The following is a 24,693-nucleotide window of genomic DNA, read 5'->3' on the forward strand; positions in this document are numbered from 1 at the left end:
CCACGTCCCATGCCATTTGGAGGGAACACCTAGCCGCTGCCGTACCCTCTTCCATCAGGGCCACGAATTCCTGGGCTGAGTTCTGGGGCAAGGATTCCTTAAACTTACAGAGGGAGTTCCATAAGTTAAAGTTGTACTTCCCCAAGAGAGCCTGGTGGTTAGCCCCCAAGAACTGAAGACTGGCCATTGAATAAACCTTCCTTCCAAAAAGGTCCAGCCTCATGGCCTCCTTATTTCTAGGGATCGAACTGATTTGCCCCATCTGTCCTCCTCGTTGGCTGTAGAGATGACCAATGAGCCCAGAGGTGGGTGGGCATACAAATATTCAAAACCCTTGGCTGGGGTGAAATATTTTTTCTCAGCCTTCGTGGAGGTGGAAGGGCTGGAAGATGGAGTTTGTCAGAGGGCTTTGGCTATTTTTAAGACCATATCATGTACTGGTAGTGTGATATGAGTGCAGGTAAATGCTGAGAATACATTAAACAGAGTGTCCGCCTGTTTGGCCACCTCCTCCACTTCCAAGCCCAAGTTTGTGGCCACCTACGAAGCAGGGCCTGGTGTTCTTTAAAATCATCTGGTGGGGTGGCATGAGAGAGTCCTGTCACCACCTCATCTGGGGACAAGAACAACTGGGTCGCCAGGGAAGACCCCAGGGCATTATCCCCCACAGAGGAAGAGGGTTTCGGGGTAAGCGCTTGGTCCTCTACCCCAGCCTTCGAGTGCACTTTGTGCACTGAGCTTGGTGCTGTTGGTTGCTGCTCTGCACCAGCAGATGAAAAATGGAGTGAAGGAGGCATTGGGATCACAGGCATGCCCCACACACTACAGTAGGGTCACTGTGCTGGCCACTGGCCTTGCTGGCAAGATGGCCTCGCAGAGATCGACGCAACATCAGGTGCCCAGTCATGCCGGTGTTGCCTCGGTGAAGGACTGAATTCCCTTTCCGTGCCGGGGGAATCACCTTCCAGTGACCATGGAGGGACTGTCGAAGCTTGTGTCTCATAGCTAACTGTCACCGCAGGAGACCGGTGTCTTGAGTAGCTGGACTGGTGCTGGGGGCAATGGGATCAGTACCGCATTGCAGACTTTTCCATGGTCTAGGAGACGGAGATCTGCGCAGAGGAGACAGCTGGTGGGAGGATGATTGGTGCCAGTGATATGGTGACTGACGCCTCTCTCTGGGTAACCTGTGCTGAGAGGGCGGAGACCGCAATCGCAGTGCCAGCGATCTAGGGCGTCCTGCAGAAGATAGAGACCTGGTGCGTGGAGACAGAAAGTGTCGTCTCAGCTCCGGAGACTGGCAGCGTTCGCTTGCCCTTTGGGAGGTCTTTATGGCTGGCTTGCCCTTGTAGAGAGCTCTTGCCGTGTCCTGTGATGGACACAGTGCCTGTAATGCTGATAAAGGCCTTTGCTCTCTAGGCTCCGGGACAGCCTGGGAAGGCGTCAGCCCTGGGTAGAGGGTTTGAGTCCTCTACCACTCCTGGGAGTCAGTGGCAGATCCCTTGGGGGGCTAGGGTGCCCCATCAGGGAGTCATCCCCACGTGGCTCTGGGCTGGGCTGGCGGCCCAAACTGGGTCCTTTGCCCGATGCCCCTTGGCCTTTCTTGCTTGATGCTAAGGAGCTGCATTTCTTTGACTTCTTCTTAGGTGCCAGCAATGGGGAGTGGTGCCAGGCAAAGCCCAGTGCCGGGTGTGTACAGCACACCATGGCTGGAGTGCTAGGAGTAGAGTCCAGCCAGGAAGGCTCAGAAGCCAGGCGGAGAGCAGCCTCCATGAGGAGGGCCCTCAAATGGATGTCTCACTCTTTCTGAGTTCTGGGACGAAAGTTCTTATAGATGCGACACTTGTCCTTTACATATGATTTCCTCAAGCACTTTGGACAGCTGCTATGGGGGTCACTAACAGGCACACGCCTCTTGCAGACAGAGCAGGGCTTAAAACCCAGAGATCGGGGCATGCCCCGCCTGGGGCAAAGTCCCCACTGGGACTCTCTCTAACTATACTACTTAACAACTACTTATTAACTAACTACTGTAAACAAACTATTTACAAGGCTCTAAGGCTCAAAGTCCAAGGAGAAAGAACTGCTAACCCTTGCTAGGCAAGGGAAAGGCACTCTGACTAGCCACTACAGCCGGTAAGAAGGAACTGAGAGGGCATAGGGCCGTGGCACCAAACATACCGACGCATGAACACGGTGCCACAGCTAACCCCCAATGGATACCACTAAGGCAAAAATCTCTGACAACTGCACATGTGGGCGCGCACACACCTAGAATGGAATTGACATGAGCAAGTATTCGAAAAAGAACAGTACAAATTAATGTAAAAAGTTTACAGTATTTGCAGAAAATACCATCCTGACAACACTCTCACACCACAAATGTGTGTGTCAGAGCTGTAACTTCCTATTAATAAACAAATAACTATTATTTTTATATAGAATAAAGCTTATTAAAACTTTTGCCCATTGTAACATTTCACCCATCATTAGCTGTGTCAAAATTATTCAAAACAAAACATTAAAAGGGATCTAACTCCTGGACCTATTATATCTACCTGATTCTTCTTGTTCATCAATGTCTTGAGGGTCCAAACCACTTCTACTACGATATTCCTTATAACTTTTTGTCTTACGAGTTGCCATCTCATCATCATCAGCATCTCCGCTTTCACCCTGGAAACAGCGAACATTGTCATAATCATCTTTAAAATGTTATTTGTTTCATCCTAAATTATTTTTGTGAATGACAAAACTGGACATGAATCAGCTATTCTACATTAAACACTAAAGAAGACTGCTGTAAATGCTGATAATTGCCACCATCACTCTAGATCAGTGGTCTTCAACCTTTTCATCTGGTGGGCACCAGACGAAGGACCGTGGCGGCGGTGGAGCATCTGCTGAAATGCCGCTGAATTTCTGCGGCATTTCGGTAGCAACGCCTCTCGATGACATCACTTGTCAGAGGCAAGCGGCGTCATCGAGATGCATCGCCACGGAAATGCCGCAGAAATTCAGCGGCATTTTGGCGGATGTTCCACCGACGGCCAGGACGCGGGCGCACTTAGATGCCCCTGTGGGCGCCATGGCGCCTACGGGCACCGCGTTGGGGACCCCTGCTCTAGATAGAAAAGAGGTAATTTAAATCTGATGAAAGTTACACAAAGGAGTGTGGAAACTTTGGCTGTCACCCCAGTGTGACATCACACAGAACGAGACAATAGCCTTGTTCTTCTGGAGTGCTCTGGTTGGCTTTGCACTATTCCATTGGCACAAAACAGTCCTAGAGTAGGTGCATCTGGCCCCTTGAGGAATCCCCCTGACTAAAGGAATCTTTGGGTAGCATAGAGCCGTCATACCAGCACGTACATGACCCCTCTCTTGGCCACTTGTGAAAAGGATATATGTCCATGAAAAAGAACATGTGGCCTGGGCAACTCCTGTGCTCAGCTGATCTCTGATTACTGGAACAGCTCAGAGGGGAGGTACCAAATAAAGGTCTCAATCAGTCTGCACCCCACTGTTCTACCTGCTGTCCCCCAAAATCCTGGGCCTCCCTTGGTGTGAGGAAAAATAAGCCACTCCTAAATAAATAATAAGCCAAGGAACTGCCATTGCAATTAACATAGTTTCAAAGTTATAACAACTGTATTATTATACACTGATCTTTTCTCTGGTTCAGAATACATGGTTAGCTATACAAAAACTGTATTATAAATAGCTTAAATTGGCTAGATCACAGGATTAGTACATTAATAACAAAATAGTCTACCCTCATGAGTACTTTCTTCTTTTTCTTGGCTGTGCTTATTCCCAGAGTGTTGTTTCTCTGCACACTGGGTTTCTCAGTGCTTCTGGTCAGGGCCCCTGTGCTTGTGTTCCTTGCACTCCAGCGTCTGCCTCCAAACAGTTCAACAGCCTGAGCCAAAGTTGGGCCTTCAAACCTGCCATCCTCCTACAAAAATTCTCATCATTACAAAAAAAGGACTAGGTACAGTACTGCAGAAAGACTCAAACATTTTCTGAAATAGTAGTGAAGATACCCACTATAAAACAATGAAAGATTGAACATCAAAAGCAAGGCAAGTTTTACTTATAGTTAAAGTACTGCTTTTTGTTTTGTTGTTATTATTGGCAAAATGTTTTGCTTTTTGTTTTGTGTTTTTATCCCACCTTTCACTGCTCAAGATTTGAGCTCCTGTGTAGTTCTGGGCATTGCTTCCTGTTTAATCAAATACTACCTTCAAAGGCCCAATTAGCATACCAGTTTCACTTTTTATTTTATGATGTATTAAGATCTGATTAATACAAAAGATCTGTTTAATACTTGATTTTAGTGTATCAAATAGCCTTTGATAAAATGCAATATCAAAGGCCAGATAGTTTCATGCTTGTGTCAATCTGCTGACTTCAGTGGAGTTATGCCAATATCAAATTAATGTAATGGTGGAGAATCAGGTCTTGTATCTTCAACCTTAACCTGCCTAAAACAGATATGAATATGCATATTGTTGATATCTTGGAAACTTTCACTTATTTATACACTAGATGATTACAATGTACCTTACCTGATAAAGGGAGACATACTGTTTCCGTAGCCACTGCAATCTCTGATCAGGGAATTTCCTCATTTTTCTTACAGCTTTTGTTAATTCTAGCAATCCATCATACAGCATTTTGGCAGTATGTTTTGGAGCCACAAAGTGCAGCAACTTGTTATCAGTAGTTTGAAGTCCATATAGTAGAGTTACTCCATTCTCTTCAAGGGACATACTACACAGTTTATTTTGAACACACACAGTGTGCATATCAATGCCAGGGTGCCCCATGTACACAGCCTTTGCTGAAAACAAATCCAAGAGACCTTCCACCAGTCCATTCAATCCAGTACTGCCAAGAAACTGAAATTTACCAAGCTCAGCAGTGCTACCTAGCGCACCTAGTTTTACTTTAGTATTTGCAGGGCAAGCTGTGGTGGGTTTTATCCATGTCAAAGTACTATTGTCAGGCTGAAGCTGAAGAAAACAGCGTGCTGAGAGATGCATCTCCTGGTCATAATGTATGACAGTTGCCCCTTGTAGCATGAACTGATGGACATCAGCTCTGATTGATAACACATACCAGGGAATGAGTTCTATTCCATGACTGTATGCTTTTTGCTGCTCTTCAGTTGTATTAGTGTCCCACTCTTTTGACTGCTCAGATACGTCACTTTCTGAATCTGAGAGATCTCCAATTATAAACCTGTATGTGAAGTAGGATACAACACTTACGTTATACAGTATTTGTATATATACTGTATACATAGTGGAACATCTGATATACATGTTTTCATTTACTCTATGCATGTTTAGCTACAATACTATCTTTAAAACCTGTTCTACTATAGCTTAAATTCAGCAGAAGATTAACATCGTACTGTTTAGAGGTACAAGGACAGCTATGCTTAAAGACTTTGACAATATTGCATTATATAGTATATAGAATGTACTTATATACTACTGTAATTTTGGCCAAACTAATTAACAGATTGATTAGGATTGGTATCACTGTATTAGAGACAGAGAAAAAATGTATGATGACAATTTTTTCAGGTTTCCCTCCCAAACATCACATGTACAAAAATGCACATTTAAAAAGTTATTAATTATGAACAACTTTCATAGGGGATCTGAAACCAAAGTGATTCCAGTTTCTAAATCCAATCCATACAACAGCTTTGGCTGCAATATGTCTAAATCTCATTTGCAGACATTGGCAGCACAGCCTAGTGGATTGAGGGCTAATTCCTGCGTTATATTTCTACTCTTCAGAGATTCACTGTGTGGCCTTGAGCAAGTTACTTACTCACTCTGTCTTAGGCTACATCTACATTTAGGAGCTACAGGTGTGATTCCCAGCTCACTCAGACATACTTATACTAGCTCCCATCAAGCTTGCAAACTGAAAATAGTAGTGTAACTGGGGTAACACAGGTGGAGGGCAAGCCATTCCAAGTACCATAGGGTTCAGGAGGGTTTGTACTCAGCACGGCTAGCCCATGCCGCTACATGAGCCACCCTGGCTACATCACTATTTTTAGTGTGCTAACTCAACGAGAGCTAGCATGAGTATGCATACGTGAGGTGGGAATCACACCCCTTGCTCATAGCATAGACATACCTTCAATGTTATCATCTATAAAATAGTGACGACAACAACACATACCTTGTTCAGAAGAGTGTTGTGAGAATTAATCAGTGAATATTTCTATTTTGAACATGTAAAATGTTATATCAGTATCAATCACGTTTGTAGCTTCCAATCAAAATATACTGAATATCTTTACTGTTCTTAGAAACAGCTGCTATGAAGCAGAAAAATCTAAATTAACGAATATGGTTTATGAGAACAGAATTCTTTTATCCAAAATCTCCTCCCTACAGGAGCTTCTTCTACCAAATTAAAACATACATGTACTGCTGTACTGAATGTAAAAAGAACAATCATACGCCAGATCCTCAACTAGTATACATTGCTGCTGACTTCAATGCATCTCACCCCATATCTAAACATTAAAGTATTTGTTATGACCATACAAGAATAACTTTTTCAAATTGAAAAAAGCAGCCAACCCTACACATATCCTAGAAAATATTTACAGCATTTAACAACAGAGAGGACTTGCAAAGAGTGGCCCAGGATAGAGAGGAATGGCAGAACCTTGCTCATGCCCTAAGCAACATCTTACAGCACAGGAAGGATTCAGATTTAAATTCAGATTTATATGAAGCAACCACACAAAAATGCACAATTAATTTCTGGCAGTAGCTAGCACAAGCAATATAGCTTAGGAAGTGCTGAGAACAAACTTACAGAACTCGGTTTGACTCAGAGGCTTTCTTTGCATGTGTTGTACTGAGATGCATTAGGAATGAAGGAAACAGATAAAAGGAAATGTTAGAACAGAATGTAGTTTTAGGAAGGAAATAGCAAGGGATGCAATATATAAAAAAATCCTGTGGATTTTCATGCTTATTCTAAAGAGAAATTACTGTGCTTTAAAAGTATTGATTCATACATATATAATACGGCTTGTGTCTCCAAAGTACGATCAATCATTAAAGGGTTTATGTGGCAAAATTTAGAACTTCTGCGTAAATTAGTAAATTAACAAACCTTGAAAAAGTACATATACTATAGGCAAGCTTCTGTGGGTCAGTTCTTTTCCATCCACAATCAAAATTTCTAATGAATTTCTAAGATTTCGAATGAATCAAAATAAAATTCTAGTTCTTCCTTTGGAGTGAATAGGTGAATGTGACTCTCACAGCCATATCACTTTCAAGGACATCAAATTACAAGTAGATTATGTAATTTCCCCTTCTCCAATGACACCCATCTTTTATAGATTCACACTCTTATATGCGGTTGTGTATGAAAACATTAAACCACAGGAAAATTAGGAGGAGCTTCTATCTCAATTTACTCTGGTATACATTGATTTTGACAATATTTAAATATCACAAGTTTGAAATAATTTGGAATATATAAGCATTTTAAATTATAAATATAACCCTATCCTCTCTGTCATAGGAGTAAGATATGAAGGAGATGACAAGTAATTGTACTTGCTTTGGCAATTTTCTGTCTTTCTACCCAACTTGCTTTATTCCTGAAAAGAGGAAGCCCTAATAAAAATGAATCATTGATATATACTTGGCATGTCAGGAAATTCCAGGTGAACAGCCAAGTCACTGATCACAGAGTGCTAAATATCCTATCAACTAGTAAGAGTAGGAAAATTGATAAATATATTCCCTTACTTTGCTAGATGCCCCTTATATTCTTCAGGTCAAGCTAAATTATCTATTTTTGTGGACTCATGGCCTCAGTTCTGTATTTAATTCAGGAAAAATTAATTAATGGAAGATCTTCATTTTCATTTTGAATTATAACACTGAAGCAAATTATGTGATATTTCCCCCAAACATAAAAATATTGCAGCTTTCAGAGTGGTAGCTGTGATAGTCTGTATCAGAAAAAACAATAAGGAGTCCTTGTGGCACCTTAGAGACTAACAAATTTATTTGGGCGTAAGATTTTGTGGGCTAAAACCCACTTCATCAGATGCATGGAGTGAAAAATACAGTAAGCAGAATATATATTATAGCACAGGAAATGATGGGAGTTGCCTTACCAAGTGGAGGGTCAGTGCTAACAAGCCGATTCAATTAAGGTGGAAGTGGCCTATTCTCAACCGTTGACAAGAAGGTGTGAGTATCAGTAGAGGGAAAATTATGCATGGGTCACTACAAAAAGTAATTTTTCCTCTGACGATACTCACATCTTCTTGTCAACTGTTGAGAATAGGCCACTTCCACCTTAACTGAACTGGCTCGTTAGCACTACAAAAGTAATTTTCCCTCCCTTGGTATTCACCCGTTCTTGTCAATTGTTAAGAAAAGTCCACTTCCACCTTAATCAAATTGGCTCATTAGCACAGACCCCCCACTTAGTAAGGCAACTCCCATTGTTTCATGTGCTATAGTATATATCCTGCTTACTGTATTTTTCACTCCATGCATCTGATGAAGTGGGTTTTAGCCCACGAAAGCTTATGCCCAAATAAATTTGTTAGTCTCTAAGGTGCCACAAGGACTCCAAAATATTAGAGTTTCATATATCACTCTTACAAAAATCAAGATTTCTACTACTAAACAGTCTTTAGTTTTAATAAATAACTATAATTAAAATACTTATTAACTTTACTAAGTAACCAAATATTAACATATACAGAAGAGCATAAGTTAATGACCTCACATACTACATGCAAAATACTATTCCCATTTCACTGGAAAAGCTGTCATTAGTTCACAATATTTTAAAACAAACCTGCTTTTCCAGCCTCTATACAAAAAAAGAGCAACATGGTATTGCCTCATTCTCCTCTGCTGCAAGCTCCTGTCTCTCTCAGAGTTCTCAGTGTGTACAAGAAGGAGAAAACAGGACAGTGGGAAGGTAAAGGAGACTTCAAGCTCTGACTGCTGTCGGCCAGGAGGGCCTGGCTACAGAAGGATGAAGTCTTCAGGGAAGCAGACAGGACAGACTGGTATTGCTCAAAGAAGGATGAATTCATTTAATGTTATTTATGTATATAGATATAGAACATATGCTCTAAGGCAATGATTAAACATTTACAGGAGAAGTTACTTTCCCTTATATTGTTTTACCATTATTACAAGCACTTTACTTTGCTTCAATAAGTGAAATGTTGTTTTCCCAAGTTTCTTTTAAATCTGAGCTGTGAATTAAATACTAGTTTTAAAATGTTAGATGTTAGTTAAGAAAAATAATTTCAGAAAGGAAGCATGTAAGTTGTAAGAAATTCTAAAGACTATGGGCTTTCTACAGCACTCTTCCGCAATCAAGGGATGACGTAAATGGACAGTGAAGTAGGACAGCCTTTCTTGGCATCAGATACTGCTTCACTGCTCAGAAGGAACTAAGGCCAGATGTTAATAATTCTATTAGAAAACATTATTTCAGGAAACAAAGATTATTTCTTTAAAATGAAATTTACAATTGCATGTAAATGAAATAAACATAGGAAGCTGGTAGTTCCTTCTCAGATGCTCACTTACTGGACTTTATACATAGGTGGCTCAACCAGTTTGGATGCCTCTAAACATGTGAGTATTTTCCTGTCATGTGGATCAGACTACTTTATCTAATAGCCCTGTTACAGAGGTAGGGAGCATGCTTCCTGTAAACTATCTGCTACTGTGATATTTTAAATTTATTAGATTCGACTAAAGCTCTTTGTAAAAACAAAAGTTCCTCTCTTTAAAACAGAACTACACTTGTCATTGGGAAAGACCGTGATGGACACAGAACCATCATCTCACTCAACTGCATTCTTTTCCTGTTTCTATGCTGAATAGCTGTGGTTAGTTAGAAATGCACTGTGGGAGACTGATCTCAAATTAGAAGCTAGATATATAAATTTCATTCCCCTTAAAATTTTTTCCTCTTTAAATTCAGTAAGAAAGACAACTACAAAAACAAAGCAACACTTTGGAAGATGAAATGATTTAGCAGGCTTTGGACTTATCACTATTCCCATGTGACCAATACTGTACCGTACACTGGTATGATACTGATCTACTACTGGATCTCTTGCTGTACAAGTGGGAACTGGGAATCTGAGGTTGCTCAAATCCAAGCTTTTTCACGTGTCAAATAATGAAACACCTATGGTAAATAGCGGGACTGATCCAGTATGAAAATTTGAAATATTTATAGCTTTCAAAGATACTTCCTGAGATAATTATGACCTTCAAATGAACATATCCTTAAAAAGTAGCAGACTTATAAACAATAATAAATAACCTTTATATTAACTAGGGCAGAATGCTGTTCTAACCCACAGGATATAATGTTCTGAGCTTTGATAACAGAGATGCCAAGGTGCTATTCCTGGCACAACTGATCAAAATCACAATGTAACTGTGGGTTTCTAAATCTCTCTAGGCAAGATGAAAGGGATTTGCCTGGAAGTAATTACATCACAAAAGAAGATAAAACTATTGAGAGATTCCAAGCATACAAACATCCTAATATCAAGCATAACTCTGGGAAAACAGCTGAAATTGGAAGGGGCAAAATTCAAGGATACTTATATTAAAGTTTCATGTTGTTACCATAACTGAGACTCAGACAACAGTAAATTAAACATGAAAATCTTGAAACGCACAGAAAAATAGCACAGTAACCTATACAATGTAAAACCTACTGGTATCGGTTTCTATCCTTCAAAGAGTTTTTTCTTGAATTGCCTCCTTCGCTAAAATTGTCTTCAACTTCTTCAGATTCCAAACTGCGGTTACAACTCCGAATGGTTTGAAAGATACTGTTTGCTGTTGATTCTTTTTCCGTATTATTTAAACCATCTTGGCCTATTCGTTGCAAGAAATTATCTTGCCCACTGTAATCTGAAACAAACTAAAAAAGCCCAAATGGTTAATACAATGAACAATTAGAATAGTGCATAGTTAAGTAAACTGACAGAAATAGAGTTTAAATTGCGATTTTCAAAGGGGCCTTAGCGTGTGAGGCACAGATCAACCATTGACTTCCAGTGGGAGTTGGACACCTAATTCTGGTCTATTACTAGGACTTCTGGGCATTACAATAATATAAACAAACAAATAAATAATATTAATTTCTTTAGACTCTGAAAATCTCAGCTTCAATCTCTACACTTGAGGCATTATTTGAAAGGAAAAAAATGGAATGAACGGTTATTTACCTTATAATGACTGTGATTTTTCAAGATGTTGTAGTCAGCGTGGATCCCACTATAGATATGGCTGTATCACACGTGTATGAGATTGGATTTTTTTTAATAGCAATTTCTATTGGGGCCATGCATGTGCCCTGTGCCTTCTTGTGCTCCCATGGAAGAGGATAAAGGGTCCAAGAACTGACCCTCCCTCAGTTCCCTTGCCATTTGAAGCTTGTGTTAGCTGAATACTCAAACTGTGGACGGAGCTAAGGGCAGGTCATGGGATCTACATTGCTAACATCATCTCGAGGATTCACTTTTACTGTAGGGTAACTTTTTTCTTCTTCAGGTATATGTAAGCCACCACTGGAGATGACTGTCAAGTAGTAGCCTCTTCAGGATGGCGGACATGAGGAGAATCAGCTGCAACTGTTTAAGACAAATGGGAGTACAGCTCTCCCGAAAGTTCAGTGCATAATGCTTGACAAATGTGAGCAGGTTGCTCCACATAGCAGCCTGGCAGATTTCAGATACTGGCACATTGCACAACCATGCTGAGGATGCCACTTGAGCTCTGGTTGAATGATTCCTAAGCTGTCAGTGGGAGAGGAACATCAGCCACCTGGCAGCATAGCGTGATACATTTTGAAATTTTAGGGATGAAATGGTTTGCCCTTTAGAGTGGCTAGCTATAGCCTCATATAAACATGGGGACAGTCTGAAAGATTTGATCCTGTCAATATAGTTTCAAAGAACCCTGGATAAACCAAGGTATGGAGTTTCTTCTCCTCTTGCCTGGAACGTGGCTATGGGAAGAACACGTTAGTTCACTGATTGATTCAAACGCATTTCTAAAACCATCTTGGGAAGGAGTTTTGCATAACATCTCAGGACCACTTTGTCTCTATGAAACCAGACAGACAGAGGTTCTGCTATGAGCTAATGGATCTCACTGACTCTTCTAGTTGAAGCGATGGCAACCATGAATACTGTTTTTGAGACCATGTTGGATAGATGTTGGAAAGGGACTCAAAGGGGACAATCTATAAGCCTGTGAAGGACAACACTGAAGTCCCATTCAGGGTCTCTAACCAATAAGTGAGCATGTAAAAGGCACTTAAGGAATCTGGATACCGACAGATGAGAGAAGATTGAAAGAGACTGAATTGGTGGATGATATGCTGAAATTGCCACCAGATGGATCTTAATTGAACTAAAATCCCAGAATGTTTTAATTGCAACAAGTAGACCAGAAGTACTGGGACCTACATTGGGTCCAGGCCACGTTGGGCTGCCCACATCAAGAACCTTTTCTGTTTAGAAGAGTAAGTTTTCCTTATGGATAGTTTCCTGCCTGATGTCAGGATTTCCTGATTATGCAAGGAGCAGTGCTTTTCCATGACGTTCAGCCAGCCAATACCCAAGCCTTCAGCATCAGCAACTTTGGGTTCAGATGGAGTACTTGACATATATCTTGTACAAAAAATGTGGGTGGTCTGGAAGTCAGGCTGGTGTTGCAGAAAGACTGCCAACAAGAACTATTTTGGGAGCTAACTACCAAGATGAATCATATCCAATTTTGTCTAACTTTGGCAATCACCCTGGAGATTGCTAGGATTGGTGGGAAGATGTTAAAAAGGGCTGCAGTTCCACTGCTGGAGGAAAGTGTCCAGTTAAGGTGGAGAAAAGATATCTGAAAGTCAGCTCTGGAGTGGTTTTGGCATGGTTCTCGATCATCTCATCAAACCTCCTGCCTCTGGGGGAGTAGAGAGAGATTGATTTGTAACACAGAAGGGGGATGAGGGGGGCCTCCATGAATAGTGGGGTCACTTTCTGGATGAATACTCAGGCTGGCAGCTATGAGAGAAAGATGACAGTCTCAGTTTCTGAGGCTGGTACTAGAAGGGTTTGCAGTATGGTACTGAGGTATAAATGTCCAAAAAGCTGAGTGTTGGTCTGAAATCCTTGAGACAGCGCAGGGCCTCTTCCTTTCATGGGCTATTTAAATGCATATCTTCAAAGGGTAAGTCCTCAGTTGTAGTCTGGACCTCCCTTGATACTCCAGATGCCTGAACCCAGGAAACTTGGTACCTTACGACTGCTGTGGAGATAAATTAAGCAGCTATACTGGATTCATCCACTGCCAGTTGTAGTGCTGTCTTGGCTATCACCTGCCCCTCCTTGATAATGTCTCAGTTTTTCCCTATATACCTGTGGGAGCTGAGATAGGAAGGAAGCCACCCTCTCCTACATCAGAAAGTTGTATTTTGCAAACAGCACCATATTGGTTGTAATGCAAAATTGGAGAGATGCTTTCCTTCCACAAATGTCCTGTTGGTGGATCTACTCCTCTCCTGAACTGCAGAGATGATGAGCAGTGTCAGATGGACATAAAAGTAATCAAAACTTCTGGGTGGTACTTGGTAGTGTGTTTCCAGCTGCTTCCAAGACAGAAGGGAGTGAGGTAGGGATGTGCCCCAAACCCTTCACTGGGTCTAAAATGTCCTCATTGACTGGGAGGGCAATTCTTGTGGGCATGGAGGTGCTGAGGTTGTCAAATAATTTATGATTGTCTTCCTGGAACACCATCATTTCCATGTCTAATGTGTCAGCTATCCTTGGCAGCAACTCCAGGAAAGACTGGAAGTCACTGACCGCCAGTGTTGGGGCTATGATGGCTGATTCATCCAGGGTGAGGAGAATTCTTTAGGTAGGAAGGGCAGCTGGAATGTCTCTCTTATTAACTCCACCATGTCTTTGAAAGGTCCATGCAGTACAGGCGAGGGTGCTGAAGCAAGCATTGCTGATGGTGACCGAGATCATCTCCTCTTTTCTGAGCCCTTGGAAGAGGCCCTGCTACGGGACCTGTGGAAAGGCAGGGCCTCAATAAAGTCAGTACAGCAAGTTGTACTGCTCCTGGTTAAACTGTGGGTGTCCCATCCATTCCCAGTCCTGCACAGGGGCTCTGTACCACATACCTTCAGAGTACCCTTGCAGGTACTGTCCTTTCCTCTCGGACAACGGATCCTTGCCTGAGGTCAGGGAGAAGGAATGGCCTGGTTCCAGTATCAGTATTGGTGTCTAGGCTTGTTTTGGCACCAAGAGGAGTCATGAGGGGGGCTTTTTGAAGGAATGTCTTGATACCAAGAAGGGTTCTGGTTTCAGGATCAGTACTGGAGCAGTTCGCTGTATCAGTGTCAGTACTAGTGCAACTATCTGGTCTCTTGGTCTCACTGGTGCCATGACACTATGCCTTATCGATGCTGAGGATTTCAAGGGCTTCTTTTTAGTCCTTGTTTCTCTCTGCAGAAACCGACTTTGATACCAGTTGATTGCTGTGTTTGTGCTTGGTGGTGGAGTGCCTCTCCATCTCAGAAGGCAGTGCCAGGTCTCTCTGTCCTGAAGACGACGTCAATGCAGTCAGTTGCTGTTGGTGATGTCAGCACTGGTGACAATGGTATTGCCACCATTTTTTGGCTTCTTTTCCCTACCGGAGCCAGAGATGTGGTGTCTGATATAGACAGGGTGATCAATGAACACAATCTCCTTGGATCTGGTGCTCCGGAATCTGAAGATATCTTCATGTATAGGTCCAAGAGGGGCAGTTAAGACCATACATAAGAACATAAGAATGGCCGTAATGGGTCAGACCAAAGGTCCATCTAGCCCAGTATCCTGTCTACCAACAGTAGCCAATGCCAGGTGCCCCAGAGGGAGTAAACTCAACAGGCAATGATCAAGTGATCTCTCTCCTGCCATCCGTCTCTACCCTATGACAAACAGAGGCTAGGGACTTTACCTCCATGAATGTATCCAGTTCTCTTTTAAACATTGTTATAGTCCTAGAATTCACAACCTCCTCAGGCAAGGAGTTCCACAAGTAGAGTGCGAGATGTGTGAAGAAGAAAAGACGGTTACTCACCTTTGTAACTGTTGTTCTTCGAGATGTGTTGCTCATATCCATTCCAGTTAGGTGTGCGCGCACTGCATGCACGTCTGTCAGAGATTTTTACCCTAGCAACACTCGGTGGGCCGGCAGGGCGCCCCCTGGAGCGGCGCCGCCATGGCACCCGATATATACCCCTGCCGGCCCATCCGCTCCTCAGTTCCTTCTTGCTGGCTACTCCGACAGAGGGGAAGGAGGGCGGGTGTGGAATGGATATGAGCAACACATCTTGAAGAACAGTTACAAAGGTGACTAACCGTCTTTTCTTCTTCGAGTGCTTGCTCATATCCATTCCAGTTAGGTGATTCCCAAGCCTTACCTAGGCGGTTATCTCATTCAGTTAGGTGGTGATTCCCAAGCCTTACCTAGGCAGTCTCATGGGTCAGAGGCGAGACGTTGCGGAATGTAAGACCGCTGAAGGCTGAAGGCGGCATCGTCTCTAGGACTGTTGGACCAACATGATAGTGGGATGCAAAACAAGTGTGGACGAAGACCAGGTGGCCACGCGGCATATTTTTGTATGTTGAATATGGGGCAGAAAAACGCAACGGCAGATGAAGTTTGAGCGCCATCGTACAGAGTGGCAGGTAGAGATGGCCAGTCGGGGACCTGCGCCAAGTTGTAAGCATGTTACGAATACAGGATGTCACCCAAGAGCATATCCTCTGGGCGAGGAGATTGCCATGCCCTTCATATGTTTCTGTCCACCGCCACAAATAGCTGAGGTGAACGTCGGAAGGATCTGGTTCTCTCGATGTAAAACGCGAGAGCCCTGCGAACATCCAGAGTATGATAGCTGCTGTTCCCGTCGCGATGAGTGCAGGTGTTTTGGAAAAGGGAAAACTTGACTGGCAGGAAAAGGGGTTTTTTTTTTTTTGCATTTCCCTGATTGACGTGAAAACGAGGAGAACACCTTAGGGAGGAACATATGCCGGTGTGGGTCACAGCTGCTACCTTGTGTCCTTATGGAACACCGTGTACGGGGATCACAGTTAAGAGCATTTAAGTTCCGAGACCCGTCTGGCCGAACTGACAGCAACTAGGAATGCTGTCTTCCAGACAGGTTACAGCAGCGAGCATGTGGGCTAAAGCTTCAAAGGGGGCCCTCATGAGCCTGGACAGAACAAGGTTCAGGTCCCAGGTAGGGGCTTGGTTGATGGTCTGACCTGGGATAGAGTCGCTCCAAACCTTGAGGAAATCGGGAAACTTATGGATGGAAAAAAACGGAACTGCCAGCCTCCCCGGATGGAAGGTGGAGATAGCTGCTAAGGTGTACTCTTAGCGAAGAGATTGCTAGACCCTTGTTCCTGAGAGACCATAAATAGTCCAAAGATGGTGGGGACTGATACGGCCTGCGGAGAAAGGTCGACCGCTGAATACACCAGTGACAGAAGGCGCTTCCATTTAGCAAGGTATGTGACCAGATCAGCTTGGGAGGGCTTCCTGCTTCCGAGCAGCACTTGTTGCACTGCGTACAGAACAATGCAACTCCGATTGGGCTCAACCAGCCAGGAGCCATTGCAGTCAAATGAAGGGACTGCAGGTCCCGGGTGGTGTAGCCTGCCCCGAAGTCCTGCGGTGATCAGGTCTCGGGTTGAGTGGGCAAGGGAATTCGGGCTGTGACCGAGACAAGGTCGAGCAGCATGGTGTACCAACACTGCCTCGGCCAAGCGCAGAGCGATCAGGATCTAAGGCGGGCTTTGTCCTTCTGCGCGTCTTGATCAGAACTCGGTGGAGGAGAGGAAACGGTGGGAAGGCATAACAGAAGAGGCCCGATCCATGGCTAATGAGGAACGCATCCGACAGGGAAGCCCAAGGGAAGCGCGCCTTGTAGGAGCAGAACAGCTGGCACTTCCTGTTCTCCTGGAGGCAAAGAGGTCTATCTGGGGAAGCCCCACCTCCGGAAGATTGAAAAGGAGAAATGTCCGGCTGGATGGACCATTCGTGTGTAGGAAGGACCTGCTCAGATGATCTGCGAGCGTGTTCCGGACTCCTGGGAGGAAGGAGGCTACTATGTCTATGGAGTGGGCTATGCAGAAGTCCCACAGTAGGATCGCTTCCTGACACAAGTAGGAGGACCGCGTCCCTCCCTGTTTGTTTATATAATACATGTCCGTTGTGTTGCCCGTGAAGACTGCGACACAACGGCCCTGCAGATGGTGCTGAAACGCCTGGCAAGCCAGCCTGACCGCTCTCAGCTCCCTGACATTGATGTGCAGAGACAACTCCTGGGACGACCAAATGCCCTGTGTGCGCAGGTGCCCTAGGTGAGAGCCCCAGCCCATGGAGGACGCATCCATTGTTAGGGACACGGAGGGCTGGGGAGGGTGGAACGGTTGTCCTGCACACACCCGGGAGGGCGTTCTCCACCAGTCGAGGGAGCCTAGAACGCTCAGCGGAATTGTCAGAATGATGTCTATGGCGTCTCTGCATGGGCGATAGATGGAGGCGAGCCAGGTTTGGAGAGGACACATTTGTAGCCTGGTGTGCTTTGTAACAAATGTGCATGCAGCCATGTGGCCGAGTAGGCCTAGGCAAGTGCGGGCAGAGGTTGCTGGAAAACGCTGGAGGCTTTGGACAAGCGAGAGTATGGTCTGAAACCGGTGGGGCTGTAAACTGGCCGTCGCAAGGTTGGAATCCAGCATTGCCCCAATAAATTCTATCCTCTGCGTAGGCACCAGAGTGGACTTGTCTAAGTTGCTAATCAGACCGAGACACAGAAAGAGGTCCTTGATAATGGCCACCTGGGTGATGACTTGTGCCTCGGAGGCCCCCCGGATAAGCCAGTCGTCGAGGTAGGGGAAGACGTGTATTCAACGACGACGATGACATAAGGCAGCGGCAACCACCGCCATACTCTTCGTGAACACTCGAGGGGCGAGGAGAGGCCAAAGGGCAGGACCGTAAACTGGTAGTGTCGACAGTTTACCACAAAGCGAAGATACCTCCTGTGAGGGGGATAAATTGCTATGTGGAAATATGCACCCTGCATGTCGAGAGCGGTGAACCAATCTCCAGGATCCAGGGAAGGAATAATGGTTCCCAAGGATACCATGTGGAACTTGAACTTCTTGATGAATTTGTTCAGTCCTCACAGGTCTAAGATAGGCCGAAGGCCCCCGTTCGCCTTGGGAATAAGGAAATATCGGGAATAAAACCCTTTGCCCCTTGACTCCTCCTGCACCTCCTCTATAGCTCCTACTGAGAGGAGCTTGTGGACCTCCTGGGTGAGGAGTTGCTCATGAGAGGGGTCCCTGAAGAGGAACGGGGAGGGTGGGTGGAAGGGAGGTGGAGAAACAAACTCAAGGCGGTATCCCAGCTCCACCGTGCGCAGAACCCAACGATCCGATGTCAACTGGGACCATGCCGGAAGGAACTGGGAAAGGCGGTTGCGGAAAAGAAAGGGATCCGGGGAGGCAATTGTACACTGCTCTTGGGCGCACCCTCAAAAGTTTGGTTTGGGTCCCGGCGTTGGTTTGGTGGGACCGGAATTGTTGCCCCCTTGAGGTCCAGACTGGTGTCTACGACTATTACGACCTCTTCTCCTGGCAAAGTCTTGTCGTAGCCGAGGAGGGGGGTAAGGGCACTGCGGTTGGGAGCGGAAAGACCGTCTCTGTGTCTGAGGTGTATGCATTCCCAACGAACGCATGATTACCCTGTTGTCCTTCAGACTCTGTAGTCTGGGGTCTGTCTTTTGAGAGAACAAGCCTTGCCCATCAAACGGTAGGTCTTGAATCGTATGTAGCATCTCAGGTGGCAGGCCGGACACCTGCAACCACGAAATACGGCACATGGCTATGCCCGAAGCGACCGTTCTGGCCGCCGAATCCGCGGCATCTAATGAGGCTTGCAAGGAGGTTCTTGCGACCCTCTTCCCCTCCTCCAGGAGTGCTGTAAATTCCTGGCGGGAATCTTGCGGAACCAACTCAGTGAACTTCCTGACAGCCTCCCAGGTGTTGTAACTGTATCTGCCAAGAAGGGCCTGTTGGTTCGCTATGCGGAGTTGGAGACCTCCCGCAGAATAGATTTTTCGACCCAACAAGTCCATGCGCCGGGCTTCTCTAGATTTAGGTGCGGGGGCTTGTTGCCTGTGGCGCTCCCGTCTGTTGACAGACTGTACCACCAAGCAGCATGGAGCGGGGTGCACACAGAGATACTCATACCCCTTTGGAGGTACCATGTACTTCCGTTCGACCCCCTTGGCTGTGGATGGTATGGAAGCTGAGGATTGCCAGATAGTGTCCGCTGTGGCCTGGATTGAACGGATAAATGGGAGCGTCACTCGGGTGGGCGTCTCCGCGGACAAGATGCTAATCACCGGGTCCTCTACCTCTGGGACCTCCTCTACCGGCAGGTTGATGTTCAGGGCGACACGCCGGAGGAGGTCCTGGTGGGAGCGGAGGTCAATTGGAGGAAGACCCGATGCTGACGTCCCCGCAACTGCCTTGTCCGGTGAGGATGAAGATGACAGTCCTGGGACGAGAGGATCATGCACCGATGTCTGGTCCAGGGGAACCTCTGGCTCTGGAAGGTCATGTGGTTCCGGTGCATGAAGACTGGACACCTCTGTGCCCGCGGGGGGAGGCCGGCTGATGGTGGCCTCAGGCACGTGGTGCTCCGAGTGACCGGAGCGCGATGGGCCAGTCGCTTCACCCTGGGCTTGATGGTATGCCCAAGGTGTCCAAAAGGACCACTGGTGAGGACCGTGGTCTGGGCCATGGGCATGCGTCTCAGAGTCCGCATAGGAGGTGCTGTCTGCATGTGAGGAGACTGAAGGGTGACGCGAGGACCACGGAGGCGCTGAAGCCATGTGGGCCAGGTCTCTGCGTCCATTGGACTCCACTCTATGCAGTCGCAGTGAGCGGCACCGAGAGTCGTAGCGGTGCCGGGACCGGGACCGGGACCTGCGACCAGCGCGGTGCCGGGAGGTCGACCGGTGCCTCCCATTGCCATGCCGAGACCGGCTGCGAGAGGTATGGCAGTGCCGGGACGTGGACCGGTGCCAAGAGTACCACGATGGGGACTGGGATCTGGACCGGTGCCGCGAGTACGACTGGTACTGGGATGGCGAATGGTACCGGGACTGCAAGCGGCGCCGAGAGCGGGAGCGGAGTCTGGAGCGAGAGCGTCCGCCGGACCTGGATCAGGACCAGCGGTGTTGTACCTTGTCCGGCGGAGATGGCCTTATCATGGTGGGCTTGCCCAGTGACTGAACAACCCGCACCGGCGGAGCCGGGGGTTGGGGCAGCTCCTCCTCCGTCAGAGCAATTAATTCCCGAGCCGTGGAGAAAGTCTCCGGCGTCGAGGGTATGACGAGCTCTACCACAGCGCGCCCCGGGGAGCTGGTCGGCACCGGACTCGACGGCTCCTGAGAGACCAGAATCGACAGTGCAGAGGCAAGCGGTGCTGCAGCAGTTGACAGTGTCGGGCGGTCCGCCTTAGAAGTACACTCAGACTGCGGTGCAGGTGCTGGTGCCGAAGGAGCCTTGTGCCTCTTGGACCTCGGAGAGAGGGACTGGTGCCTGCCTGAGGATTGGGCCGGTGAAGGCTGGTGCCGAGGAGTCTTCACTAGGCCCATGCGATCTGGTGCGGGGGTAGCACTCGTCCCCGGTGCCGGAGTCGGTGCCGAAGAGGGAGGAGTGAGCGCTGCCTCCATCAATAGTTGTTTGAGGCGAATGTCCCGCTCTTTCTTCATCCGGGGCTTGAATGCCTTGCAGATCCGGCACTTGTCCGCAAGGTCGGATTCTCCCAAGACTTTAAACAGGAGTCGTGCGGATCTCCTGTGGGCATCGGCCGATGACAGGCCGCACAAGGTTTGAAACCCGGGGAACCGGGCATGCGTCCCGGTACCGGGGGAGGAGAAGGTGCTAGCCCCCTATCCTCTATGTACACTAATACTATAACTACTAACAATACAAAAAGGCTAACGAGAACTATGAAAAACTAACTATGTACACAATAACTATATATAAAACGAGCGAAGAGCTAGGGAGGTGGAGATCAGCTAAGCCGCGCTCCACTGTTCCAACGACCGACACAGGCGGTAAGAAGGAACTGAGGAGCGGATGGGCTGGCAGGGGTATATATCGGGCGCCATGGCGGCACCACTCCAGGGGGCGCCCTGCCGGCCCACCGAGTGTTGCTAGGGTAAAAATCTCCGACAAACATGCACGCAGCGTGCACACACCTAACTGGAATGCATATGAGCAAGCACTCGAAGAAGAACTTCCTTTTATTTGTTTTAAAACTGCTGCCCATTAATTTAATTTGGTGGCCCCTCATATTTGAGACTCATGTCCTGGGATTTCCAGGTGTGAGTTGAAAAGGAGTGGCAGATGGAACATTTGTTGGTGATGTAACTTTCACCAAGGCAGAACAGACTGGAAGTTGAGGCTAGACAAATTTAGACTGGAAATGAGGCATATAATTTTTAACAGTGAGGGTAATTAGCCACTGGAACAATCTAACAAAGGTTAGGGTAGAGTCTCTATCACTGGCAATTATAAAATTATATTTAGATTTAAAAAAATCTGTTCTATTTCAAATGGAAGTATTTTGATAAAGTTCTATAGCCTGTGTTATACAGGAGGTCAAACTAGATGATCACAATGGTCCCTTCTGGCCTTGGAACCTATCAATCTGCTATGTTCACCTATGAGATGCATGAAACCATAACAGGAAGGGTACACATTAAACGTAGTGGGTTTTGAGCCTGCCATAGCTAGAGATTACCACAAAGCACCTCACTCTGCTGTACGGGGGGTCTCCCCCATGTCTGTCCTAATTGCTTGCTCTCTTTCTTTTTTTTTCATGAATACCCAACAAAAAAATCTAAGATGAAGGATCTAATTAAAAGGAGAAGTGCAGAAGGGTTTCTTCACTGGAAAAGGGTTCTGAAACCAGAAGCAGGTCAGACAAATTCCAGGTCTGTCTCACTGTCACAGACATTAAGAAGGAATTGAGAGAAGGTCAGGGCCTCTCCACCCTTTATGTCTTTGCATGAGAGCACAAAGTAGCACAGGGCTGCATTCACAGCGCTGCCGGACATTGCTATTCAAAAGATTCCAGGCTCGCATGCCTGAGAACCTACGTCAGGATCCACACTGACACATATTCGAAGAATTGCTTCTTTTCATATATTAAGGGTCTGAAACACTGAGGTTCTGAACTCTTATATACCTCTATTACTATTGAATTAAGTGGAAGTTAAGAGCACTATCCTTCAAAGGAAGTGCTTAGCATCTTACAGAATGAGGTTCTTTGGCATATACATTCATCGTTCATTGCAACTGTAGTTGCAATGTATTTGTCATTCCTATATGTAAACAAACCACTTTAAATTAATTTAAAAAAATGAATATGAGTTGTTATTGTATAACTGGATTGAGATTTGATACCATGGATTACACTTTGGTTTAGAGAAAGCCACAAAAAGTTTAATCAACTGCATTGAACAGAAGGGGTTCAATCAATAGTCATCTTCAATAACTGTCAAATAATAATTTCACTATCATCTACAATTTGGTAGGGAGCCATTTTCACTGTATACAGGATATGGGCATGTAACCATTTAGAACATCGATGCTATCTCATAATAATTTACCTCTAATGTTTCATCCTGGGAATTATACTGTGGGCAAAGTCTGATGAGGCTTGCTGCTCCATCTAAAACGTCACAAAGCTCCTTTAAAAATACACCACAGAAAGGAACTACTTTACAGCCTGGAATATTCAGAGCACGATTTACCACCTTCCGATATTCAGAGGATGATTCATGTTGTGCCATAGCATCCTTCAGACTTCGCATGGTTTCAATATCAGATTGATCCATGAACTGCCACATTTTTAAAACTTTTCTAGACCTATTGCAAATAGACAACAAAACATTTGTAAGAAAACATAGTTTACACTGAAGTTCAATCCCGGAAGTTGATCTCTTCTATTAAAAAAAATTAGTCTTACTTTTATTAGAATTATTCAGAAATAGGGGTCAGCACCACCATGTTGCGCGACGAACACTTGATAAAATTATTGGACTTAGTGACAGACATTGGTGGGGGGTAAGAGAGGGCTCCAGGCTGAGGAAGAGGCTTGGGGTATGGGAAGTGGTATGGGCTTTGGGCTGGGGATGCAGGTTCCAGGGTGGGGCCAGAAATGAGGGTTCAGGGTGCCAGAGGAGGCTCTGGGCTGGAGCAGGGGCTGGCTGTAGGGGGTGGTGTGAGGGCTCCAGCTGGGGGTGCAGGCTCCAGGCTAGCTCTGGGGGTGAGGTGTTTGGGGTGTAGGAGGGTGCTCCTGGCTGGGACCAAGGTGCTCAAAGGGCAGGAGGAAGAATCAGGGCTGAGCCAGGGGAGTGGGGCATGGGCGTGTGTGTATGCAGGCTCCGTGCAGCGCTTACCTCAAGCAGTTCCCAGACGCAGCGGTATGTCCCCCTTCCGGCTCCTATGTGGAGGCGCGGCCAGGTGGCTCTGCATGCTGCCCTGTCTGCAGGTGCTGCCCCCGCAGTTCCTATTGGCCATGGTTCCTGACCAATGGGCTGGGAGCCGCAGAGTCAGCGCTGGGGGGGACAGAGGCAGCATGCAGAGCTGCCTGGCCGCGCCTCCACAGCAACAGCAAGGATGGGGAGCCACTTGCAGGGAGGCTCACCTCAGGTGGCTCACCACCCCTCCGCAAGCAGCTCCCCATCCCTGCTGTTGCTGGTGGAGGTGCGTGCAGCTAGGCAGCTCTGCAGGCACACTTCCTCAGTCTGCAGGCGCCGCCCCCCACAGCTCCCATTGACTGTGGTTTCTGACCTATAGGCTGGGAGCCGTGGAGTCAGCACTTGGATAGGGGGAACAGAGGCAATGTGCCTGCAGAGCCAGCAGGTGTCTGGCCACATCTCTGCCAGCAACAACAGGGACAGGGAACTGCTTGCGGAGAACTACCAGAGGTGAGCGCTCCCACGGACCTCAAATTTTTTACCACAGACACTTGTGTCCATGTATGGACACGTTGCCAACCCCTGTAAGTGAATGAGACAAATTCAGTTGGGTATTCCTAGAAAAGCTCAGGCTAACAGAGCAATTTTTTCCTTTTGAATAATTGAACACCAAAATGAACATGCAAAGCTGAGTAATGAGATCTAGATATTGTTGGAGCTACAGTTGGGATTTTCAACAGAATCTAAGAGAGTTAGGCACAACAGCTTGGGAAGGAAAAGAGGAATCTTTTACATTTATCTTGTTACACTGCCTTAAAAACAGAGTAGTGGGAGAAAATCAGAGATAGTTAAAGGAACAATGTCACGATAAACCCATCTGTACATAACATTTCCTATGCTGTATTATTAGTAATCTTTAGATAAGCAAGAGTGAAGTAATTTTCAAAACTGATTTTAAATAATTAATGTTGATTATTACATTTTTTGCATTTCCCTTAGGTTGAACAATGAAAATAAACTATAAAATAAACAATTTCACTTTTGTTTCTAGTTAGTTTCCCT

The 24,693-nt window shown here is 45.9% G+C and overlaps 1 protein-coding gene across 5 annotated transcripts in view; it reads right to left on the reverse strand.

Moving 5' to 3' along the window:
- The window catches only part of PLCE1 (phospholipase C epsilon 1), a 288,806-nt gene that overhangs the window by 76,085 nt on the left and 188,028 nt on the right, over positions 1-24,693 (reverse strand). For 3 of the 5 annotated variants that reach the window (XM_032793106.2, XM_032793105.2, XM_032793104.2), the window contains exons 5-10: positions 22,819-23,077; positions 10,778-10,986; positions 6,859-6,900; positions 4,572-5,247; positions 3,776-3,958; positions 2,559-2,676 (exon numbers count right to left, since the gene is read on the reverse strand). In XM_032793106.2, the coding sequence (XP_032648997.1) occupies positions 2,559-2,676; positions 3,776-3,958; positions 4,572-5,247; positions 6,859-6,900; positions 10,778-10,986; positions 22,819-23,077 (1,487 nt within the window). The remainder of the gene's footprint in view (positions 1-2,558; positions 2,677-3,775; positions 3,959-4,571; positions 5,248-6,858; positions 6,901-10,777; positions 10,987-22,818; positions 23,078-24,693) is intronic. The other 2 variants (XM_075072693.1, XM_032793107.2) reach the window with 1 other exon arrangement.

The sequence above is a fragment of the Chelonoidis abingdonii genome, chromosome 15, assembly GCF_003597395.2.
Source record: "Chelonoidis abingdonii isolate Lonesome George chromosome 15, CheloAbing_2.0, whole genome shotgun sequence".
NCBI classification, from domain to species: Eukaryota; Metazoa; Chordata; order Testudines; family Testudinidae; genus Chelonoidis; species Chelonoidis abingdonii.